A 25,799-nucleotide genomic window follows, 5' to 3' on the forward strand; every position below is an offset into this window, starting at 1 on the left:
TCATTTCTTTTTTGATCGTAGAGGAGCAGTCATTCCAAGATGCTTTAATAGGGAATATTATCTTTCCTGTTACTTTTAAAAACTCTTTCAGCACAGTTTTGCTATAGGGGACAAGTTAATGGTTTAATAACTTTACACTTGAAATAACTTTCTCCCTGTGTTTCTAGATCTAAATCTCTAGTTTCAGGAATTAACTCAGCCCTTCATCCTTCCCAGGTAATTCATCTAGAGTTTGTATAGAAAGAGTCCATTATTTTGAACTTTGTTCAACTCTGTTGCTCACTGGCTTTTGCTTTTCTTATACTTTACATATTCTTTGCAGGTGATTTTAATGTGATTTTAATGCGTTAATAGTTAAAAACTTTATAGTGCGGTGTACAGAGATTCTTGCAGTGGGTCACAAATGGTAAATGTCGAATTATGAAGAATAATCAGATTAAATACCTTAAAGATTTCTTTCCAATGAAGTGAATTTAACATATTTCCAGCCGTAGTTGTTGAATGCATTGCTTCCTCCATAAGCAAAATAGATATCCAAATTTACAACAAAAGAAACGAAGTAACCTTCGAGCACAGTACAGTTCAGTGTCTGGGACGGGTTGGACAACAGGTATTAGACATTGATTGTAAAGTTACATATCGCGTGTCCATAAAAACAAAGGTCCTGAAATAGCCCCCAGAAGAAACAATTTACATGTACTGATTATTATATTTTAGGCTATTGAATATTATCGTGGGCTGTTACCATTTGCTTATTTCAAGTTCTTTTGTGAAAAATAGACCAAATTTTGAACTTTGTCTCCCTCCTACTAAGCCATATGTTTCCAAATCTTTTGGATAAGCCCCTCCTGTAGTTGGGATCAAAACTAGTAATGTACTCTGTTACAGGAAAAGTTTTTTACTCTGATTAAGAAATATACAGGTTACAGTGCATGCTGTAGCTTTGCTATGCTGTATGGCATTCCTGGACTGCTAGTGACTGATTATTTTTACTTTTTAATAATACTCTCATATTATATTTATTCTTGTATTATATTTAACAATATCTCTTAAAGTATTTTGGTATTTAAGTCTAGGTTTCTGACTGCCTTTGATGTCTAAAGATTACATTACACAAATTTCCCAGTGTTAGAAACTCCCAGTGTGATTTATTTTATTTTCTTTATTTTTAAATCTCATACAGATTTAAAAATAATAATAAATCTTTCATACTTTGACAAGCTGCACTGTTATCATCATTTTTTAATACTGTGAATGTCAATAATTAACTTTTGGTTATTGTATTCTGGTTATTCTGCGGCATACATAATTATGAAAAAAGGGGAGTGACCTCAGTCCCCACTGGCTTTCATTTTATTTGATACTACAAAGAATGTCATTCTGTTTAAGGTTCAGTAGTAAAGGACTTTTCACTGAGAGCATGCACGTTGTTCTAGGTTGCGTTGTGGGCTCCAAGCAGCTGTGGGTGGACACAGTGCTTCTACTTTCAGGCACCCCAGTGTAGACATCTTCTTTCAAGTGGTTGTTTTTTGGGGGAGAGGAGAGAGCTTATCGTAAGAGTTGCAGTGAAGTATTTCAGGAATACTGTTTTTGTTTTGGAGGGGGAGGGAGTCTGTTTGTTTTGTTTTGTTTTTCTGGATGGTTTAATTTAGGTTATTTATACTATGCAAGCCAAAAAGTTAGACTGTGGGCAATACCTTAATATCTTTAATAAAACTTACACTTTCTAGAAGGGATGTTTGTATCCTTTAAAAACAAGAAACTGATAAAGCAATGGCATTTTCCAGAAATGCCTCTCTTCTGTCAGATCACACAGAAGCAGATCACCATGACGGGCTAGGTACTGCCTTTTACTAGGTAAATCTTGTGTCCTAACCTTTCTAAAAACAGATTCCATTTGTCTGTGTTACAGGTGCAGCTGTTGAGGCAAACTAGAAGTGGGATACACCAGAAGGGAGCGTGTTACAGCACACTGGTGCCATCTGACGGTAACATTTCCCATCGGGTTCTTTCCTCCCTTCATCAACAGACTTTTCAATTCCAGTTTCGGGGGGGAAGGGGGGATTAAAATGTGGAGTGGGCATTATTAGTGTTACATTAGCCTATATCCCCCCCTCCACCTCACCCTGGTCTGTGTTGCTCTGTGATTGAAACTGGGAAGGCACATACTGATTTTATGAGGGCAGAATGAGATTAAATTAGTTGCTTGTTGTACATAGCGTCCAAGAAATGGAACTACTGTATTCATTAGAACAATCTAGAATGTACTGTGTGGTTTTTCTTTATTTATCATGTGTTTTAAAAACAGCTAAGTTTAACTGCAATTTATATTAAATATGGCTTTTTTTGCTCACTTTTTTTTTTCAGAAGTAACTGTTAATTACAGATATGGTCTTCCTGTGATAACTCTTACGTTGCCCACAAGAGGAGAACGCTGTCAGTTTACTGTCAAGCCAATGGTAGTAACAGTTGGAGCATTTCTGCGGGATGTACAGAGAGAAGATAAAGGAATTGAGAAGGCAGAAATTTTTGCAACAGGTATCTTGTATTTCTGTCATTCTTTAAATAAATATGTCCCTCTTTAAAAGTGTGGTACTCCTCTTCTGAGACAGTTTCAGTCCTTCATCATATTTAGAATCTGAATTACTGTTGGAATGATTCTTGAATGGTTCTGGGGTTTATCGATGTTTCAGATGTTTTCCATCTGAATGTGAGAAAAAACTTCTTTACTGTGAGGGCGACTGAGCACTGGAACAGGTTACCCAGAGAGGTTGTAAAGTCTCCTTCCTTGGAAATATTCAAAAGCCACCTGGACGCAATCCTTGGAAACGTGCTCTAGGTGACCCTACTTGAGCAGGGGGGTTGGACTAGACAATTTCCAGAGGTCCCTTCCAACCTCAACCATTCTGTGGTTCAGATATCAATATCTGAGTCCTCTTGGAAAGGCTCACTTAAAAAGCAGAATTGGACATACTACTATAACCTTCCTTACATCCAAATAGTTTCCTCTATTACCTTTTTCACATAGCTTCTCTTTATCATGCTGTTTTTAAATAAATACATGTTTTCAGGTTTCTTTGATATGTCTTTCTTTCCTTGTCCTCTGTGATAACTTTTAAAGTGAGTAGCAACCCAGCAAGCAGCTGGGCTTTTTTTCCCCCTCTTTTCCATGAAGTAATACATAGACAGAAGAAAGGATGGGGTAAAGGAAGATTGGTTGAAAGGTTCATAACTGGGTACATTCATAATGTCCCCTTCCCTCCTGGCTCCAGGGACGTTGAAAGGAACTGAAAATAGATTGATGCTTCTAGAAAATCAAGAAGCCGCAGTTGGCTGCCTTTGAGAGCGCTTAGTAAAGCAGGAAAATACTATGTAGAGCAATATATTTATATCTTCTAGAGCAATGGAGATGATGTGATCTGTGTGGATCCCACTGCATGCATGAGCTTCATGTGTGTGAAAACTTTATATTAAATACTGATGTCTGCTGGGCAGAAAAGGTAGAGAAGTCTCTTGCTGTCTTGCATAGCACCTACTCCCGTAAAGTGTTTCTTGAGGCATGCTACAAGACCTCCAAACTTAGCTGACTCAGAGGAAGCTGAGGTTGTGCAGCAGGTCTAATGACTGAACCACCTTCTGAAATGCCTAAAGAGTTGAATCCAGAGTTAGATTTACAAGTCAGAGTAAGAAATGAAGTGTGAACTTTAAATCGCTTAATTCTTTTGAAAGTTAGACTTCAAATCAATGAGAGAAAGATTCAGTAAGTACAAGCAAGATACTATGTTTAGCTGACTGGAATTAAGAGGTAAAACAAACAATTGGTGCTGTGGCTAAGACAGCATTGAAGATCCAGACTGCAAGGCAGCTTCCATAGCTGAGGTCCTATGTTAATATGATGAAATATGCAGGTAGGAGAAATGTTTTTTGGCACTTAAATACACTGATTCTCAGTGGAACTAATACTTAAGTCCTCATAGCTACTTTTCAAAATGCTACCCCATCTTTTTTTTCTCAACTCCTATTTTACGTAAAGAAAACTAGTTTTTCCTAGCAGTGACTAGTATGGCCACAGGTTCTGGCAACATAACATCTCTTGCTGTGTTACTAGAGTGCACTGGTTGTGTAGATTTTTGAACTGCAGCTAGACACTTTGCTTTTCGTATGTGTGCAATTCAAAACTAGGCAAGCTTGCTAGCCAGAACTGAGAGTTTGAGTTACTTATCTGCTAGAGGTGACCTATCTCTCCCTGTCCCCTCCTCTAGTTTGGGGGAAACTATTTTTATAATTTTCCAAAAGTAGAAGTTGATAATGACAGTGCCCTCTCAATCAGAAGTGCTTTGTCCCTGCTGTCGTGTGCTCACGATTCAGAAGTATCTCTGAAGTGGTGCGTTATCACTTTAGACTTGTTATGAACTTAGAAGCATGAATTTGGGTCTTTTTTTTCCTCTGCAGAATAAAAGAGCAGCTCACACTTGAACTGTGAAATGGTTCTTAACGTCTTCGTATAACTGAATTTGCTCTCTGAAAGTTTTTGTTGTTTTAATTCTCCAAATCCATGAAGCATGTAGACAGACTGTTGCTTTTGTTGATTCAATCCATTTATACAGGTAGATGACTTAAAGGCATTGCAAAAGATATTCTGTAAGACTAATGTATTTTCAAAAGGCACTGTGATAAATCATCATTGTCAGCAGCTGCTGTTCCCCTTAGCATCTAAGTTTTTACCTAAAATGATTTTTTAATGGGATGAGGCAGAGCTAACCAAGAACATGCTCCTGCGAGTAGCAAACTGTGAGTACCGCTATCTGTGCAGACTTGCGCAGAATGAATATCTGATTCACTGCTGAATCCGATTCTTCTGTGTTGTGTTAGTAAAAGCTTGATGTTAACTGTTCACTCTGCTTCGGTGCAAACTTCAGTTACTTGTGAAGTGTAAGGTAATTTCCAAAAGAAGTCTGCGAGTTGCGTCGATGTGCATCAGGTTCCTATGTGTAAAGGAAGTAGGGCTTTTTTCCCCTAGCGTCATCTGTTTAACCCCCTAGCTTTGGAATAAAACATTGTGTGCTTTGATTAAAACAATGACTGTTATATAGTTCTCTATATTTTCAACTGTGAGGCAATTGTAATGGTAGTGAATAGCTTTGGTGTTTGATTTATTAGGAAACTGATACTGTAGAGAGAAAATACTGATTGAGCAGTATGAATTGAATTTAAGCATATATTACTTAAGAAAACTTAGGAAAATTTGATTTAGTGTAGACATTTTCATATTTTATTTAGCCATTAAATGAAACCTAACCTTAATTGAAAGCATAGAAACATATTTGATGCTCATTTTCATTTTCTGTAGATTTGATTCTAGCCCTGCAAAATTTCTGTAGACAAAAAAATCGCTCCTTGTCCACATTTGAACACTTGTGCTTAGGTATAAGAAGGAAAGTAGCTTCTTGCTGAAAGCTTTGATGGAATTTTATATTGAAAAAAAAAACAAGAACAAAACTAAACACTTTTCTGCTTCTCAGTGAATGAAAGGTTGGACAAGTTAATAAATCTGTGTTGTATCAGATGCAGAACAAAGAGCCTGTCTGGCACTTCCTTTGAAAAGCATTTTTTGCTTTAAACGTCACTTTATAAATGTCACCTTAATAATTTACATGCAAGTGAGCTTTGATGTCCTATTAAAGTGTAAAAAATAAAAATAAAAAAGTGGATGGGCACATTAAAATTTCAGATTTGGGGTTGAAAGTAATAGTCTTCCGTATTTGCGTTGCTACCCACAGAGTGGGTCAGGGAGCCAGCTGGCACGTTTGCTCTTGGAGTTCAGTTATCTAAATCTCAGCAGATGGGGCCAGACAGCAGAGTTCCAGTGAATAAATAATTGCAGATGTGGGTTTATCAGCAGCGCCTTTCTATAGTGGGCACGTGGAGACAGATGGAGGAGCTGGGGCAGTAGCTCTGTGACAAATGTTTACATACAGAAACCTTCATCAAGTTCGTAGCCTGATCATTATGCATGTCAGGAGTAAAGCTTCTGTTTTCCGCCTCCTGTGCACCCCTTCATAGGCGCAGGGGGAAGGTGCTTTTTTTATGTATAGGAAATGAAGGTTAAAGAGTTGTTGTGGAGCAGCCGGCCTCTGGCTTTGGAGCCCTTGCACCACAGCCATGTCGTATGTCCGGCAGCAGTGCTCTGCGGCCCTGCGGGTCCTTGGGCTGTCTGAACCCCCCATTGGGGGAGGAAGTGAATCAATGGAGCTCACGTTACTGGGTCACGCTGGGATCTGCTGGCCATGGGCCAAGGAGAACCCTGGGGATCCACCGTTAGCTCTCGCCACAACTGACTCTGGGAGCTCCTCTCCTGTCTCTTCAGTGCCCCGCGGTATGGGATGTGGTTCTTTGGCTCTTAGCTGCCAGGAGGTGCTGTGGACAGTGAAATGAGCGGGAGGAATGGAAGTCAGCAAGTAGGAAGGTAGTAACATACCAAAGGAAACAAGTGCGTTACAGATGTCAGGCCACTGTAAACAGCGAAACAAAAAGCAGAGATTGTACAAAATCAGATCTTTTAAATTTCAGCAGAGGTTTTAGATTACATTTGCCCTAGTGTTTTGAATGTCAGGTTGGAAGGGATCCGTTTCTTATTTGGATGCAGATAATTTTCCTGTTGTTCGAGAGATCAGAAGTGTTGCCAGAGTACTAATCTTGCAAGGTCTGCTGTGTTGAGAATGCCCTGGGAAGGGCCTGCAGTGTGTCGGAGCTGCTGGATGAGAGCCAGTTAATTTATTAAAGTTGTGTTCCACTTACCAATGGCAGATCTTCTGTAAGCCCTAGGCAGACACGAATACTGCCTTTTGGGTGAAAGGGCTTTTTGCAAAGAAAAATGGTAGAGAGGGAATGAAAAGAAGCAATGAATACAAAAGAAAAAAAAACCAACAAGGAGCTTTCCTGATTTAATGTCACAGTTGCCCCCTCGTTTCCAGTTCTAAGTTACTGAAAATAGATGTGAACGATTTTTCTTCTCAGCCTGTTCTCTATGTTGCTGATGGGATAGCGTTCCTGTAAAGTTTTGCATAAAAGAGTAGAACAGGGTTCTCCAGAGCTTTTTATACTAACACCTCTGTGATTCCTGGTCTCCCTTGTACTAGACAGTCCAACTATCTACTTCTTAACTCCCTGTTACAATTGATGTTAAAACAGAATGATTACAAGTACTAAATATTGCCTTTCATACTGACCGTTAATAAAAATCTGGAGAACACTGCTGACAAGAATTGTTCTTTTTGACTAGAAGAGCTTGTTCAAGGAAAGACATAAACCTGTAATTGAAGGTGAGGTCTTTGAAGATTGTTTAATTTCCAGAAACCCTTTGTTCTAGGTTCAAGTGAGGATACAAACTTGTGTGTGGATGGTGAAAGAAAAATGCAGATCTTCCCATCACAATTTGTTGTGGCTTTATGCAAAACATTTCTTCCTCCTCTGCCCTCCCTTTCCCAGTGGGTCACTTTTAGTCGTAATCATAGCAGTCATAACAAGAAAATGCACAAGCCTGCTCATAGTAGCAACAATATAATTAAATTTCTAACTAATTCTGTAATCACAGACCAGATTTTTACATCTAATAAAGCTCCCAAAAATGAGCCCCAAACCTAGCTTCCTAAAGGCTTACTCAGATATGCATTCCTTTTGATTCATAGGATCATTTGCATGAGTAGTGATTTATAAAATCTCTCAGAGACCTACAGTTTGTTTCTTTGTTGATGACAACCTATGTAAGTTGTTAGGGGTTTTTTGAGTGAGGGATATTTGGGAAATGCAGTATTTTCTAATTCATATGCGTGCTCTAAGTCCTTGAATGTATGTTTGTAAATTTTGAAGGTCTTCAGTAATATGTTGTCCTTTATCCAAACAATGCAAATATTGATGTTAATACTTAAGAGGCATGGTGATATTAAATCAGTGAGAAATGTCTGTAAGAGAAAGGGGCAGCCTGATTCTGCCAGTTCCTGTGCAACTGAGCTCTTGTAACGCTTTCTCCCTTGAAAATTGAGTCTGGATAAACTCAGCTGATTCCAAGCTGATAAGTCAAATATAGGAGAAAAATAGTAGTAAAATAGTAGTAAAAATAATAGTAAAGACTAGTGAAACTGAGAAAATCGTAAAGTCTGAATGATGCTGGTAGAGAAAGTCTTCAGGCATATGCTCTGTCTTGATGTGTTCCTTTTCAAAAATGGAAAGGAAAAGAAATTTCCTGCACAGAATGCAAGTGAGGAATAGGAGAAAACACAGGGCCATACTAGAGATTTCCTGCTTAGTATCAGTTACCAGACTTATTCAAAGTACCATTCCCTTCCAAACATTATTGATAGAGGACTTTTCCAAAGGAATATCAGCTAATCTTTAAGATCTTTTATGACTAAAATGATTTATAACTTAAATCTTTCTTCTGCAGATGGTAGCAAGGTCTCCGATGCAGCCTTGATGGAGGTCTTACTGATGAATGACTTTAAACTTGTTATCAACAACACAACATACAGTGTGTCAGCTCCTAAAAAAGGTATGGACCACCCTTAAGGACTGATTATCTCATTTCATCTACTGAAAGGCATCAAAAAGCCTCAGAAAACAGGAACCTGTATGGAGAAAGCAATCACTCTTCGCTTTTGTTCCATATGATGGCTCTGCTTTTTTGAGGGGTGGGAAAGAAGAGAATGGAGAGGGGTAAGCTTTTGAAATGTTTTATATGACAGACATTTTCTTCTTAGACAAGCTGAGTAGTGAGCATGCTACTGAAATGGAAGATATCAAATCCTTGGTTCACAGACTGTTCGTGGCTGTACATGTGGAAGATCACCAGATCAGGAAAGAGAGAGAATTGCTACAGAAACTGGAGTATCTGAAAGAACAGCTGCTGCCTCTTGAACAGGTGGGAAAGGGGGTTTATTCTTACTGTAAAACACAAAAGTGTTTCTTTTCATCAAGAGTAAGTTTTGTCATATGAAAAAATCAGCATGAATGGCTAGAGTGTTCCCCTTGTTTGTCAGGTAAATTAGAGTCAGTTCAAATACAGGATTATTTTCAGTTCAATTCTTTTCCTTCCTGCTGTGCACGTTCCCCAGGTAGAAACCAGCAAAACTAGAGAAGCTATCATGAACAAGCCTTTCTGTAGCTAGTGTTAGGAGTGAGAGTCCACTTAGTCACCTTTTGCTGTAACAGTTCTGAATACCCGTTACAGAAAAAACAGCAGTGAGGTAGAAATCATCTGTGGCTTAGGCTAGGGTTTTCGGTGATCACCAGGGCAGCCAAATTGTTTCGACTACTGATCGCCATAATCCAAGAAGGGAAGGTATGAGTGTTGATGTAGGAAAGGCTATGCTAACCCAGCACAAGGGGAGAAAGCCAGAAAGAGCCTGACAGGATGAACAAACTTTTCCTTGCTACTATTGGCTTCAGACCTGCTATATGAGGACCAGGCTCAGAAAGCATTAATTGGAGATGCCTTGAATGGTAAAAGGAAGTCCAGTAGACGTAAATCCCTAGTAGTGGGAAGGGGAGATTAACAGCAGCAGCAGCAGCAGCTCCTGGGGCACAACAGCTAGGAGATGCCTGTTGCCCTTGGACTTCAGTCGTCTGAAGTCGTTACCTACTCTAGGTAGGTGAAAGGAGAGCCCTGGCAAAAGGATCTGGCCCAGCAGCAGAGAACATAGTTGAAAAGCTGCTAATCAGTTGTGCTCGTGTTCTGGTTAAATAGGTTTCTGTATTTCTTTTCCTCAGATGAAAGCCAGAATTGCGGACAGTGCAGATGCAAAGACCTCCAGGCTTCTATGGGTGGGCTTAGCTCTGATGTCGACACAAGGGGGAGCGTTGGCGTGGCTCACATGGTGGGTCTATTCGTGGGATATCATGGAGCCAGTCACGTACTTTATCACATACGGGAGTGCCATGGCTTTCTATGCCTACTTTGTTCTGACTAAACAGGTAAGTTCTCATTCTGTGTATTTCTGGAATATTGTAAAAGAGGAGAGCTGACTATGAAAATCACAATGCTTGGGCTATGATGAAAGTAATTCAGTAGTCTTGCCATCAGATGGGCACTTGGTTGTTTTCTAACATAGCTGTTCACTGTGTGAAATCAAGCCAGGCACTGCTTGCTATACATGAACTGCAGACAAGCTGCTGAGCAGAACTGGTATCTATGTAAGATTTTGTAACCTGGGAAATCAAAAGTGATGAATGAAATGTGCCCTTTTATTTTAACTTCTTACAGATCACTTTGAAATGTAATTAGCACCTTGCTCATTGCTGTAAAGGTAGAGCAACTAGTAATGCTGTGGTGGTTCATGAACACTACCTTAGGAACAGACCAGGAAGCAAATCAATAAACAGCATCTTTTATTTGCTGGAGTTCACATACAGACAGTGCAGGGGGGCAAACTGGTGGGAAATCTGGCAAAATTAGGCAAAATGGGGGAAATCTGGCAGTTGCATTATTAAAATGCATCTACTTTAGTGCATAATTTTTTTTTATTGCTTTGTTCTCCATAGCCTGACTACTTTTCCTTGTCTCTGAGTGAATGGAGGTAAATCTGTGACAGCTGAAATAGGGGGGAATTGGGTGTCATTTAGAAGAAAACATTTTGCTGAGTATCACAAAAGCAGATCTTCACTGAACTGCAGAATGCAGACTAGTCCTGAAATCATGTATTGCTTGGAGAAATGGGTTTTTTTTTTTCTGTTCTGACTCTGTACTCTATTCCCAAAGTGCACATCTTCATGTTGAACTTTGTGTGATGCAAAACTCTTTTTGTTAGAGAGCTATATGGAAGAATAACCAATGCTTACTTCCATAATATCAATTATAGAACTCACGAGATGTCAGATTCATTTAGTAAAAAGAGGAGACATGAACAGCTTGCTCTAAATGTGAGTTTTACTCCTCCTCACTGACTTTTAAGAAAGGTGAAGGCATTCCTACTTTTTGTATGTAAATAGAGATCTGTATGTGGCTTTTCTGAACAGCCACTGGTGCCACTGTATGACACTTTCAAATATAAGTTTGAGAAATAGCAGTTGAACTTTCTCTGACTCCTTGGAAAGTCATGTCCATTTATTCAGATGGCTTCAGTCATGAAAATCAAGATATGCCTTTAAAAGCATGGTTGAAAATTCCTTTAGACATAGTAGAAGTGATTCCTAACCTGTGTCTAAAAAGTCCTTATGATATATAGAACTTTTGTATGTAGCCTATTAGCAAAATATATACATATATAAAAAAATATATATATACACACATATATATGAGGGTGTGTATTATGTAACACATACACACATGTATCCATTGAACTAGGCTAGCTCTTGAAACAGGCTAAATTACTATTGAAAACTCTTTTGTACATGTAATCTTCTGACATCTACTCATTTTTCTTGCTAACCTCAAGTATGTTCCCTGCTTTCTCTACCAGGACTACATTTATCCAGATGCTAAAGACAGGCAGTTCCTCCACTACTTCTATCGGAAATCCAAAAGCCACCATTTCAATGTGCAACAATATAACAAGCTAAAAGAAGACCTAGCAGAGGTATTTACACAAAGTCCTTAAATAATCAGACCGCATCTGAGGTATGACTTTTCAGTAAACTCTTGGCTAACAGAAAATGGACTTCAAGGTTTGTTACTTACATTCAGAACAGTTTATTACTTATCAACCAGTTTGAGTTGTTTAAATAACCATGTGGTATGTTTGTCACTGACATACACGCTACTTGAGCAGATCATCAGAAAGAGAAACCTTCGTGAATTTAATTGAAAAAATAAGTCAGTTTGTCAGCCCTACATGTCAATTTTTTGCACATTTAAATATTTTGCATATTTTTGCTTACTTAATATTTGCATCCACAGCACTTTTAGTAGAATAGCTGTGCTGCTTTCAAAAAAAGCATGTTTGCTGCACTGCTGTGGTAATATAATCTCCCTACCTTGGAAGGAGACTGTCTTGCAGAGTTCAGCATTTGACAGCTTAACGCTACTCCTTAGGTGATACGCTTAGACTTCCATCCAGTCTCCCGCATTCTGTAAAGCTGATGGGTGTGCCTGGGAGAAACTGTGTGGCCCCTGATGGGGACGATAGGGGGAAGGCAGATCTTTACCCGCTCCACCCCTAGTTCTCATTCCCTTGTCCCACCTCCCCAACCCTGTGTCCAACCCTGTGTTTAATGTCTCTTTAAAATTGAAACTACCCTTATTTTTAGTTCAAGACCCTTGGTTAAGGGTATTATTTGGTAAGTCACATACGGCATAAGAATATAGTTTGTTGCTTTTTCCATGGTCTGTGAGTATGAATTTTGTAATTTCCCTCTGCTTTCTGGAAAACAATACTGTGTAACACAGTGTAGCACAGCAGACTGGGTGGGGGTAACAGAGCACACACTGCTCTCTGGAAACTGGCTGAATGACCTAAGCATGTCTAAACGTTCAGCATCCTCCACTTGTTGGTCTTACGCAAGAAAGCAGGCTAATCATCTTAAGAGAAAGATGCTGGATATATGAAAGAGGAGGAGAAAATTACAGGCTGCAGCAGGATGAACTTCTTATTCTTTTTTGTACTGACAGGCTGAGGAATCACTGAGGCGTCTGCGCCAACCTCTACAGCTGAGGCTTCCAATCCAGCAAATCTATGACAAGGACTGATTTCTTTTTTATGAAAAATTGAATTGTCCTTTCAAAGCTGATATGAGCATTTAGTTACTCTTTAGAAAATGGATATTTTTGACCACTATAGTTTTGAAAGTTACAATAAATATATATAAAAATAATTTGATCACTTGATTGTTTGGGGTTTTTTAATACATGAAGAAGCTGCTGAAACAAAGTTCTTCAGGGTATTTGTCAAATCTCATCAGAAAATTAGAGGCGTTTCTCTCACTGGTATAATGACAGGGATGTTTTTGAGAATGAGGGCTGTCTTTTAAGGACCATTTGCACAGCAGTAGTTCAGAAATTAATTAACTTCTGCACTGAGTATTAGGGATTTTCTTGCGAAGTGATGGCTTCCTTTTCCCCAGCTCTGTGCTCTGATTTTGTTGGTATAACACCACTGGTGGAAGTTAGACTCATATCTGAAATACAGTCTTCTAAGCTTTTTTGAGTAAATACTGTCCGGAAAGTAAGATGTATCAAACTCATTTACTATAAAACAATTTGTTTTACTGTTTCATTTTATTGAAAGAATTTATCAAAACATTCAAACATACACATACATGATTTGTACAAAGCATAAATGTAGCCATAATAAGATTTAACATCTGTGACTTAAATCCTTCCATATATCATGTTCTAAGTGAAGCAGACCAAGTAAAATAGTTGTTTTATACTCAGGAAATTGGATTATGGTATTATTCTCTGCTTGAGTTCTCCACGGTGCCCCAGCATTAAGCATATGTATCAATAATGTAAAAACTAATAAATACTTGCTTCCATTGAGCATGATCTAAATTACTGATGCTTCTACAGTAACAACTGGAAACATCCTACGGTGACTAATGTACTATCACTTTTTTATACTTAATGATGAACTCGTCTGAGGCCAATCCAACAGCAAGGCCCGAAGTGTAAAGGTCTGCATATGCTGTATTTTGGAGAGCCACCAAGAGATGTCCAGGAGAGCTGTAAGTGATATTGGAAGTGATCTGCTTAACTTACCCCTGACAAGGAATGTATTTGTACCCAAAGTATATTTAAGCTAACGCTAAAAGCAAGCTTTATGTAGTATCGGTGTGCCAATGCTTGTGTTATTCCCAAGGATGCAAAGCACCAGCAAGCTTTAATTGTACTCTGAATGTAAATGAAGTGCAAGCAAAAAGGAGCCCTTTTTTATAGAGCTAGTTTCAATACAGCAATTGTACTCAAGTAGAACCTTCTTCCTGTTAGGAGAAATTAAATAGTGGTGGCTAAAAAGCTCAATAAACCTACAAAAAATTAAAGGTAACACACAAGTCTGGAGTGTACCAAAACCAACACTGTCCACACATTTATAAAGATGCCCTACAAAAGTGTGTATATATTCCCTGTAAACTGGGGGAGCTCTTGGAGGAAGAAAAGCTAATCTAATGCAGCATTTTAAAAGTTTTGGAAATAGTAAAATGCACCATAGTTAGATGAGTCAAGAAAAAAAAAAAATCTTTAAACAGGCTTATTTTAATAAAATCTGAGCACCTCTTACTAGTCTTGCACCAGTCAGCTTTGCCCAAATTCCCTGAGATAAACAGAGCTACCGCACCAGCTTTAAAATTGCTTTAACATTTTGTAAACTAATATATAGAAGAACTATCAAGTTTAATCATAGTGTTTTTGCAAATAATCTTGTAGAATAATCTGCAAGATTTGGATAAATTTAGACTGCAGAAAATGCACAGTATTAATTTCCTGAACTAAGATGGCATTTCTTCAGTTTTCTGCAGTGAGCATTAATCAATAATTTTCATTGTTGAGATATCTACTTAGATTTTGGATGAAAATACAGTTTTTTAGTTAACATTGAGGCAAAACAAGGGATCTGCTTCTTTCCTATGGCATTTCTATCTTTGCATCTATCTACCTTGCGATGAGATACTTTCCTGTTAACAACAGTGAGAAGTTCTGTGAACTCCAAAGAACTGCCGTGCCTTTTAAGTGCTTCACACAAATCTTGAATGTACCAGGAGCCATTCAGAGTGTCACGGTGAGAGAAGTACCCTATTGTAGAACAGGAACATAAAATTACATTCAACTAAAAGAGTAGTCATGCCACTTGAAGAATATTCGTGAGAGTTACTGCTTGCTATCTTCATCTGTAAGTGCAGTCAGTGGTATTATTAATGGGTATAAATGCTATTTATTTTGTCAGTTAGATAATTTTACAGGAAATTGTACAAATGAAATGGCTTTGGGATCACTTATATCTCACTCACAGATCATTGTTCAGTCAAGAGGAATACTGACTGAGGTAGTGGGTAGCTCACAGTCCACAGGATTGTTTCTGCAAGTTATAAGAGAGCAGACGGGAGCGAGCTCAAGATACATAGTGGACCAGGGAAGACAGCCATGTAGTGCAGGGAAATTTAAAAGACACCAGAATACTACAGTGCTGGAAAAGAGGAGAATGCTTGCTGTCAGGAGACAGCTCAGCAACAAAACTGTCAAAAGAACATTTCTGCATGTCAAACTAACTGCAGTTTTGATGGTTTATTTTCACTTTTTTCTTCTTAACATGCGGTGTTCTTTCCTAGAGGAAATGTCACTCATAATCAGACATGCAAAACAGACAACTTGGAACTGTGCCGCTTGTTTAGACTGCAAAATGAAGAAGCCTGTTACAGGGAAATATCAGAAGCAAATATGTAAAATATTAGAATTTTACCTTGTGCCACAGAGTAGCACATGAGAAAGTCTGCACCAGCAGGCAGCGTATAGACACTTGCTGCATCCACTTCAGTCTCACTGGCAAGTGATTCATCCTCTGCGCCATCTACTAAATCCCGAACAACAACTGGATCATCATGTTTATCACCTCGACATGCCTAGCAGAGGGAAAAGTGTGCCTCGTTACTATGAATGTGAATTTATAGAGCCCCATTTACTTCTCCATCAATCAAAATATTGAAGTCCAGTGAAAGCTCTGAGATGATGATAATTGCATTGAAGCACAGCCATCACTATATGCTGTTACACTGCTTTTTTAGTGCAGGCAAATGTCTTATCAGTTGAGGGAGGGGTTTCTTTTTTTCTTTTTTGTGAGAAGCCAGTAACAGGCTGGAATGGTCAGTGTTGCAGAAAGGCTATATGTGGAGGCTAAGAAGGTAAGAACACGCTCAAAGATACAAAGCAGGTAACAAGCATTACTTAACAGCTATCACTAAGAGAGAAACATGAAAATCTTCTCTTTCATTAACAGCAAGGACAGAACTTCATCACTACATCCTCTGTGATTTCCAAGGGCAAATGCTAACTGATTATTCTTTGTGCTGTAAATGAACTTAGTTTATGAACCAAACTAAGTCAATCTGCTTTATGGTGATTATGTATTATAAGTGTTTCTAAATATTATGTGTAATACATTACTGAAATATATAGATATGTTTCCATCTGTGAACACCTGATTTAAGAAAAATTCAAAGCTGAGTGAGTCCTAATGAAAGATGAATTAGCACTGTGTTTATTTTTCAGTGGCCTAGTGCCTAAGTTAACTTTCATTTGAAAAAGGTAACTCATAAAGGGGTTTATTGGAAGACGGCTGCTTTAAGCCACAGTTCCAACTACATAAATTACTACCAATTATAGTAATTGTACAATCTGCTGAAGGCCAGGTTCTCATCTGAGTTGGCCAATTTTAACCTGGATAAAGCCCCAAGTAACCTGATCTGACATCATAGCTGACCCTGCTTTGAGCAGGAGCTGGACTAGAGACCTCCTGAAGTCCCTTTTAGCCTGAATTATCCTATGAACCAAGTGAAACAGGAGGTTGCATGTGGGCTTTATTTGACCACTGAGCACAAGAAGTATTTCTGAGCCAATGAAGCCCCAAACTGATTCTTTAAATGCTAGAGATGCCAAGCATAGGTGACAGCAAACAAAATCCAGCAACAAAAAACCCCTGTAAGTATCAAGTAAAGGGACTTTTCTGGAAGAAAACAGAGAAAGTGAGGAAGTTTGATGGCCTTCTAAAGCCTAACCTAGGGAGTGTGAGTTGTGAACAGCAGAAACTGAGCTGAGGCTGTTCACAACTTTCTCCAAAAACTGACAATACTGTCTTCCCTGCTATTAAACATATATACTGACAATCTATCCGACATGGGCTTGATTTTAGTTGTTCTTTGTATAATTATATCTTACTAAATACTGCTAGAGTGTACCAAAAGGTTAAAACAAAACAGCAAACAAATGCCTTAAGGAACAGTTTTCCATCCCCTTCCCCTCTAAAGATATAAAAACTTTCCCTTTGGAAAGATTTTTCCAGGAAAACTGACTTCTATATCACAAGGTGATGATATAGATCAGTATTCTCTGTGCTGAATTCAGAAACAGACATCTTACCTGAATGATAAATATTTTAGGCTTTCCTGCCAGACTCTGGCACCTGTCTCCTCTGAACATGCTTGTGATTGTTTCAATTTTGATTTGGGCATCATATGCAAAAACATGATCATCCTCACCATGGCTCAGGATCACACATACAAAGCAGTCAGCATCACTGTGGTCCTCTGCAGAGGCTGAAATAGTCAAGTGGTGTTTAGATGACAAACACTAATTTTTAGGTTTAAAAAACATCATGCATTTGTATCATATCATTTAGTCTCAGATCAATCCTTTTTCAACTGAACTCTACGTTCAGATGGCGTAAGACTGCAGAGATCTGAAGATAAAACGATTCACAGTGGCTGAAATTTCAGGCCACTACAAGTAAAAAGGAGAATGTTACTAACTTCTGGAGGCAGGTAACTTTCAGCTCTGGGCAACTTCATTACTTCCCTCCATGGAAGCTTCATTTGTATTGCAATAAACAATGTAAATTCTGACCTTTAAGTCCTTTAATGTTAAAAAATTCCCTCATGCACAAAAATGATTTTGAGATGAACATACAGAACAAAAAGTAGTAAGATATATCTACAACTGCTGCTACAAATGGTTACACATAATCAATATGTAGTCTCCTACCATCATAAATTTTCTCCAGCATATCTTCTGCTTTCAGGTCATCAAAGCATCTGACTTCAAATCCAAGGTGTGTCAAACTATCATTAAAACACATCAGTATTAGTAAAAATCTTTTATCAAATTATGTATGCTCGTTGCTTTTATTGTGAGAGAATGAGTATCCAGTAGGGTTATTTATGATAAAACAACTAAACTTGGCTTTGAACTCAGGCTAGCTTCAAGTACAGGTGTAATACCTAAAACTATTTTGAAACTTTTGTCAGAAGAGAGGTCTGGAGTCACTGAAATCCATGGGACTTGTGCTAGCAGTTTCAGTGACTTAGAGGAATGTGACTTGAAGCTTTTTTATCATGGCTATCTTTGCCAAGCCTGTACAGGTGTTTATGTCTGCAACATCTTTTGTTCTGTACTTCCACAGAGGATCCAGGTGACTGTTTATTTGAAGTAGATTTCTGAAGTCTAATTTCTTAAGCTTTTGTAGAGAAACCAAGTTTCTTACCTGCATGTCAGATTGTTTTTGTCTGCAGTAGTCCCACGTCTTTCTGGCAGCATTAAATGCCAAAAAAAGTGTTCGTGATTGAAGATTAATGCAACTCCTCTTCTTTGGTGGTTCATTTTGTATTGCTCTACGAGGTCAAGTGTTTGTCTGTTGCCAGAGATAGAAAACATTCTTGATAACTGAGTTAATGGCTAACTGAATTCCCTTTCTGTATTCCCACTATCTGAGATTTTTATAACTGACTAGAGACTACGAGGATGCAGTTTCAGAAGACGAGACCTTAACACCTGTAATGTTTCAGAAAGAGCCCGATCACTAGCTCTTTTTGAAATTCTTGGGCGCATTAAGCAATTAAATAAAGTGTTGGGTGTGTACTAAGCTCTGTCAGGTAGAGTTAAATAATTCCTCTAAGACAGATTTGTATTGTCACCTGTCAGGAGGCTATCTCATTTGTAACAAACACAGAAGGGTATATGAAAGAGTATGTTTAAATGCAGGTCCAAATCTCCATGTTTTCTATTTAGCTAAATATTATTTTAACATAGTCGGATTATGTATATGTATTTATTTGGAACTGTAATTGTCTGAGCTTTGCTTTATGTGTTAGGAACAACAGCAGAATAGAGGTCTTTGATAGCACACTACGGATTGTATTCTTGGACCCAAAAGGTCCTTTCCAGGCTTTGGCATGGCTGTATTTAAGGGGAAAAAGCAGACAAAAATCTCACTGCTTCTGTTGACAGACGTGACAGTGCAGCAAACAGAAGCTAAAATGCTTCTGGCAGTAGCCAGTGCTATGGGAGCACAGAGTGACAGTCCAGGTCATGCTGCCCTAGAGCTGATTCTAAGCAGAGCCATTATTTTTGGCATGTTGCTGTGTTTTTTCTTGCTGTGGCATGTTCAGTTTTGGTCCTTTTCCTGGAAGAAATGGCTTAGAGTATTTGTCTGCAGAAGTTACCTGAAGATCACAGTTTCATTCAAAATACTTTTTCTTTTTTTCCCCCCACTACAGGAGAGAAGTTATCCAACTATTTCTGTTCTCCATTTTTATTCTGAGCAGCCTCTTAATAAAACATCTTTCTGCAATATCTATGGAAGAACTCGAAACAGGGTACAGAAGCTTGATGACTATTTGAAAGTCGGAGGATTTTTACAATGTTTGCGGACCAACTGGTAAGAAAAGCGAGTGGGGTTCTTTATCACACTCTCCCTAATTTGAGTACTTAACATGACAAAATGCAGAGGTGCTAAACTTTAGACCTGTAATTATGAATGACACTTCACGCGTGCCAAAGTTTATTTGGATTTTGGTGATTTTTCTTTCTTAAAACTCAGAAACATGTTCTGAGGCCGGTAGGGATTTTGGACAGTTACCTTCTCAGGTCCTGAGAATGGCTGTTAATGGATGGTTCCCTATATGATTCTTCCTCTGCTAAGCTGTATTCACTGAGTGGGTGAGGCAAAAAAAGTTACTAGAAGGGTAGTTTTGCTAGGGCTAAATGCTGTCGTAAGGTGGAACCGTAAAAATTTATGGAATCACTATCCCAAAGTCCCTTTCCCTTCTGGAGGAATAAATTCCCGTGCTGTGCTCTGTCACTTACTCTGCTCACTTGTTCTTTAGATTGTGATGGTATCTTTTTGTCATGGTCTTTGCACATTGCCTAACACAATAGGACTCCACTCCTAAGAGTCCATTCTGCATGCCTTCATGAAAGGAAAGGTAGTTCTACAACTGGTGTAGCTAAAATTAGAAACACGGTCTGTTAGTAGGTGGGGTTGAGTGAATAATCCAGTCACATTCTTAATAAAGATCAGAAAACCCTGAACTGACCTCAGTGCCACAGCCCTCTCTCTGTCATTGCCATCAGAACTTTACCTTGTATCAAGTGCATCTACTTCTGTGATGTTCTGATTTCCATCTGTTAGAGAGACCAAAAAGTGATTTAGCTGCCAAATCATTCATTAAAAGAAAACAAGGTGAACATGAGCATCTAGGTATAAAGTTTGGCCTTTGGTATGAAAGAAAAGCTCATTCACAAGTCAGGTAATTAGGCATGCAGTTGAACTGTGTCATTAGCATTTGTCTGCATGCAAAACTTTTAGAGGCTGTTCTTAAAGTCATGACTCCAACAGTCTGTATTTTAGGTAGTTGAGATGTATGTGTATGAAGTGGCTACATGCAGTCATGACCTCTGAATATGTAAGGCACCAGCTGGCTGTATTTATTTAAACAGAGTCTCTTTAACTCAAAAGTAGTTATGATTTTACATATATAATCTAAAAATACATAGGTATTTCTTTGATTTCAGTTATGCCGCTAACGCAAAACTGAGTATTCTCTTTGAAGTTGGATGCAGCATATGTCATAGCACGTAATGTAACAGTATTTGTATCTAACAAAAATTGAAAAGATGCAAGTTTTATACCTTTTCTTCTGCTAAACTATGTAGATCACATAAGTATCCCCAGTAACAGAATGCACATACAGGTAGACATTGCGGGAACAACAGGGAACATGCTTACCCTGGGAGTGATCACAGCAAAGACCTGCAGGTGGTTAGGTTCAACTATTTATTCCTTCTACTCAAACATCTCAGTGGGCTATAAGATCTTAGCTGCTGCTGGAAACTAACTACCATGTTACAAAAACTACGTTTTATAGCGTACCTGCGGTGGTTAATGCAGGTCTGCTATCCAACTGGACTTGGCCTGCAATTAGAAAAGAAGACATGGTTGCGTTTACATACATGTTTACATACAATTTAATATGCACAGTACCACCTTTTGCTGTTTTTTCCATGTTTTTCACAACTGATTAAAGCACTGCGAACTAAACTGACAGATATATAGTGATAGAGGGGGAAAGCTTATAATAACATTAGAATAAACTTTCAGAAATCTAGAATGGATTTCAGAAGCTTATATACAGAATACCATAGGAAAGGAGACAAGGGATACAACTCAGTGGAAATCTAATCCCCGTAAGGATGAGTGCCATTATTTATATGTAGACTTTGCGTTTGCAGGTATTCATCATGCTGTCAGGTGTTAGGACTTATTTATAAGTACCAGCAGTGATCTGATACATGACAGAATCCATTTCTGTTTGATGGAAACATAACAAATAGATCAGACTAATGACAGGAGAAATGCTGAAAAACAAGTGTGGATAAAATACAGCAACAATACCTGTATTTATGTAAACTGTATTTATGTTTATATTCTTGAAATTTGGCTGATGCTTTTGCCTCAATTAAAAATATACACAACGGACCTTAAAAACATTATAGTCTTCAAACTTTTTTAGCCAGAAAATGCTGTCATGTAGCCACAGAAAGAAAACAGTATTCCTGAATACCCTGGGCCTAAGGAAACTAGAGGAAGATGTTTTTTCTTGTTCTTTTAATCTTGTTTAGTCAATTTTCAGTCTTTAGATTTTCATTGCCAGTGTCATATCACAGCTTCATTCAAGTAATACTATTTAAATAAAAAAAGACTGATTTATGGAAATTTTTCTGCTGGTTTTAAACCTTGTGAAGATGGATTGATTCAAGAGAATCAAAAAAACTAGGTATGCAATTTTGACTGGATCACATTGGGATCTGATAGCACCTTTTCTTGGATATGTTTTAATCTCTTAAATTACATTTCAGAACATGTCTAGTGTTTTGGCCAAAGGACATGAATTTAGAAAACACCAGGAACAAAACAGAGCAATTAGCTATAAGCCTAAAAGCATCTTGGGGAACTAAAGACACACTGACAATTACCACCAAGGAAGAACAGCATATTTTAGCAAGGCCAGGATTGCTTCCTCCTGTGAAAAAGAGAATGCCAAGGGCCGCAAATGTAGAACACCCAACCCAAGCAGCGTGGTTTTACTGTGCTCGCCGTAACGTCAGTGCCTAGAGGGGAGCCTTCTCAGGGCGAACCCAAAGAGAGAACAAAATCCAGCGCAGACCCTTAGACAGAGGGGCCCGAACCCACATCTGCTGGCTAGTCTGGCTACCTAGTATGTCTTTCACCATCTCTCCTGAAGTTCTCCTTCTGCTCAGCGAAGGACTTGAGTGTGAGGAGCTAGGAGGAAAAGAGGAGAAGCAGGAGCTTCCGGAGGCTACGAGCTGATGCTCCAGCCTGCTTACGAGGGCTGCTGCAGCCCCTCTTAGGGAAATGAGGGCAAGATCAGGATCTAGATTCCCATTCTGAGTATTATTTGTGCATGCATAAAGGTAAATTCATTTAGGTCTGGAATGCTTCGAGTTTGACTTAAAGATTCTCTAGTTTTAACTTTACTGAGTTAAACTTGAAGTCTCAACATTCGAGCCCTGCAGCTCTCAGGCCAGAGAGCTTTTGGAAAGCCTTCCTTTTAATTTGAGGTTTGTCTCCTCTGAAAGTGAAAATGTCAGTTAGAAATTCATTTTGTTTATCTTTCCGGCAGTTTATATTTGGAATTAAATGCCGCTGTATTGACAGGATCTGAGTCAGCTATCAGCTTTTCTGTAAGAACACCACTTGCGGTGGTGTAAAAGCCTCATATAAGCGGTATTTCAGATACCAGCAGCCTTGTTTTCACTTCCCCCCAACTTTGATAGCGAGTCCATCTCCTGCGTCGACTTGACTTCCAGCAGCACCGCCGCTTTCCTTGGCGCCCGACGCCTGGTTGTCCACCGCGGTTTTCTCTGCTCTTTTCGCCATGCCATCCGCTTGCCTTGCGTGCCGACAGAGCCGGCCCGGGGCCTGCAAGGATGCGCCCAGGCCGCCCTGCCCCGGCACGTTCCCCCCTCCAGCAGGTCCTGCTCCGGCACCCGTGCGGCCGGACGGCGAATGCGGGGTCCGTCTCCGCGCTGCCCCAGGCTCCCCTCGCTCCGCGGGCACCGCCCGCCCGCAGGCCGCGGCCTCGGGCTCGCCGCGCCGCGCCGCGCCCCGCCCGCAGCGCTCGAGGCTGCGCCGGGGGCAGGGCGGGCGCCGGCGCCTCCAGCACCCTTTCCACGGCGCCCTGCGCTGCGCAGCCCGTTGCCCTCCAGGCAAAGTCCGCGCCCGCAACCGCCGCCCGGCCCGGGCCGCCAGCCGCCGCCATTAGCCGCCGGTACCAGCCGTGCCCGGCGGCGCCCCCGGGCCGCCCTCCGCCGCCGGGGCAGCTCCCCGCCCCGCCGCGGCCTCCCTACCTCCCGGCCGCCGCTCCGAGCCTGCCATGGCCGCGGACAAAAGTGCCGAGCCGAGCCGAGCCGTGCTGTGCCGCGCCGCGCCGCCCCGCGCCTTCCTGTCCGCCCCGCCCCGGCCCGCCCCCGCCCGCCTCCTCGCCCGGCCCGGCCCGGCCCCGGCCCCGGCCCCGGCCCCGGCGGGGAGCGCGCCGCAGGAGGGGGGACGCCGCAGGGCTCCGGGCGGCAGCCCCCGCCGGTAACGGGTGCTGAAGCTCCTGTCAGTACTTCAATTTTTCACGTATTGTCTGTATTCCTGTGACGTGCGATTTAGTGGCGATGCTTCGTCAACCACAATGTCATACGCAAAGGCATCATCCTCCAAACTGGTGAGAAGCTACCGCGTTTCAAGTACTGAGATCTTTCAAAACTGTACTTAAAAAGCCCCCGAAAGGCACATACTGTTTCCTTTGCTGTAAGGCTGCTGTCACCAAAAATGTCTTTTCTTTCAGGTGCCCGCACGTAAAGCCTTGAGTGGTTTGGGTGCAGAAGATTTTACAGCCTTGATCTATTACTGCGGCAGACCTCCGTGAGAAGCTTGTAAGAGTGAGCCAGGGTGTCCTACCAAAATGCCGACAGACCCAACCTCAGTACGTGACGCTTGTTCACTGATGGCTTGGTAAAAATGGTTTCTGAACCAAAGCCCGTGATGGCAAGCTTCCTTCTGTGCTCAAGCTCTGCAGATCTGTGACATGCAGATGGATCCGAATTTCACGACTGGCAGCTCTAGGGTAAACTTCACTGTGAACAACCTCTTAGAGATCAACTGCTACAGGCACAAAAGAGGAGGTGGTTTTAGACTGGGATTTTAGGTTTTTTACCCGATCTGCTTGACCTTTTGTACACAGCTTTCTTGCCTAACTAAAATACATTAGACAAGATGTCTCCCTTCTCATTAAAAAGAGTAATGGGTATTTCTAATTGCACTTGTTTCCTTTTGTTTTGACTTGTTATCCTCAGACTGCCAGTAATCAAGATAAAATTGTTTCAATTGTCTGTCTATTACTGTAGTTGAAACATGGTCCTATTGTAACAATTGCATCTTCCACTGTGAAACATTTAGATTTTCACCAAGTAGGTTCAGTTTTTTACAAACTGCAAAGCCCAGAGCTTTCAGCTTACAGTACAGCTGCCCCTAAAACCTACAATACTACCTGCAGTAATTCTGTACAAGCAGCAACTGTAGAGCTTACATCTAGGACTCTGTAGTGGCTTTCTGTAAAGCAGAGTTTAAATTTATTATCAGCCATGTTCTTCAATTCAACAGTCAGCTTATGTTCCAGTAAGACGATCTTAAGCAATCATGTATTTCCCTTTGGTTGACTGGAGGCTAAGAGCATGCTCAGTCAGACACTGTGTTCAGCTGAATCATCAGTAACTCAATCGCAGATATGAAGCCTAAGGTAATGTCTGACTTTGGGATGTATTTCCTGCTTATTTCAATATATAAAAGCTTTTGTTATACATGCATGTACATGTTTTGAAATAGTTTCAGATTGTTGCAGTAGCTCCACCGTAAGTGGAATATTTTTGAAAAAAAGCATTACAGATGGATCAGACCTGCAGTTCAAAGATGCAAAGCTTGATTGTGGACACACTGCTGCTGTCCTGATCATCCAGAAGGCAAAAATGGCCCGAGGGAGGTAGCTGTATTAGCTATACATATAGCATATAAAAAAAATTCACAGAGATATTTAAATAGATAGTACTGTTGCCTACATAGGAGCACACACTAAAGAGTCAAATGCCTAAAGTTGCTATATGCATAGCCAGTTATTAAATGGTATAATGAAGCCTTTTCTTCATTTTGGGATTGTGACACTGTAAAATGTATTTTGTGTAGTTTGCAGGTAACGATAATTAAAGCTTTCTGCCACAGGAAAGGCTTAGGCAAACTAAACACTCCCCAGAAGAAGTTAAATGCTTCCTTTGGTTTGTGATCAGAACTACTGAAGCATCATTTGTTGTATTATTTAGCTATATTAAAACTCTTCTCCTTTTAGTATTATAAATGGTCTGTAGCAAACTCTGAAAGGCTTTTAAACAGCTCTTTGGAACAGTGAAAAATTTCTTCTACATCCAATTAAGCATATAGTTAAAGCTCTTTTCTACCCCACTCAACAGCCATCGAGTTGACTTACAATCTTGTTTTCGACTCGCCGTTGTACTGCATCAAAGTTTTAAGCAAGCAACATCCTTCCCACTCACTCCTTTGGTATTAAGGGACCTCTAAGGTTCCAACAATGGAATTTGAGACTAATTCAGAGTTGTTTTGATTCTCTGATAGAAGATAAATTTCACTACATCTGGAGGAACCGCAAGTTCCCCAAACCCAGTTTTAGAAAGCTCTACAGTGATGCTTCTCTAGCAGTGCTACTTCATATCCTCAAACGTGAAGAGAAAACATGAAGCATGGCCAAAA

At 40.0% G+C, this 25,799-nt stretch overlaps 2 protein-coding genes and 1 long non-coding RNA gene across 4 annotated transcripts in view; 2 read left to right on the top strand and 1 right to left on the bottom strand.

Moving 5' to 3' along the window:
* The window catches only part of MCUB (mitochondrial calcium uniporter dominant negative subunit beta), a 55,660-nt gene extending 42,856 nt beyond the window's left edge, over positions 1-12,804 (top strand). The window contains exons 2-8 of one of the 2 annotated variants that reach the window (XM_064510587.1): positions 1,913-1,988; positions 2,368-2,538; positions 8,444-8,548; positions 8,742-8,917; positions 9,766-9,969; positions 11,454-11,570; positions 12,602-12,804. In XM_064510587.1, the coding sequence (XP_064366657.1) occupies positions 1,913-1,988; positions 2,368-2,538; positions 8,444-8,548; positions 8,742-8,917; positions 9,766-9,969; positions 11,454-11,570; positions 12,602-12,679 (927 nt within the window). In that variant the 3' untranslated portion in view covers positions 12,680-12,804. The remainder of the gene's footprint in view (positions 1-1,912; positions 1,989-2,367; positions 2,539-8,443; positions 8,549-8,741; positions 8,918-9,765; positions 9,970-11,453; positions 11,571-12,601) is intronic. The other variant, XM_026101721.2, reaches the window with a different exon arrangement.
* A 384-nt stretch (positions 12,805-13,188) lies between these two features.
* On the bottom strand, positions 13,189-23,472 carry CASP6 (caspase 6). Its single transcript, XM_064510588.1, has 8 exons — positions 23,345-23,472; positions 20,847-20,888; positions 20,056-20,098; positions 18,180-18,326; positions 17,681-17,757; positions 17,060-17,235; positions 15,387-15,546; positions 13,189-14,722 (listed from the first exon to the last, which is right to left on the bottom strand). The coding sequence occupies exons 1-8, from the start codon at positions 23,370-23,372 to the stop codon at positions 14,484-14,486; spliced, it is 912 nt and encodes a 303-aa protein (XP_064366658.1). The 5' UTR covers positions 23,373-23,472; the 3' UTR covers positions 13,189-14,483.
* Positions 23,442-24,298, top strand: LOC112984120 (uncharacterized). The gene is made up of 2 exons (XR_003259409.2): positions 23,442-23,706; positions 23,830-24,298. It is a non-coding gene; the product is annotated as an uncharacterized LOC112984120 (long non-coding RNA).
* Positions 24,299-25,799: the final 1,501 nt, after the last annotated feature.

This window comes from Dromaius novaehollandiae, chromosome 4, assembly GCF_036370855.1.
Source record: "Dromaius novaehollandiae isolate bDroNov1 chromosome 4, bDroNov1.hap1, whole genome shotgun sequence".
In the NCBI taxonomy this organism is placed as follows: Eukaryota; Metazoa; Chordata; class Aves; order Casuariiformes; family Dromaiidae; genus Dromaius; species Dromaius novaehollandiae.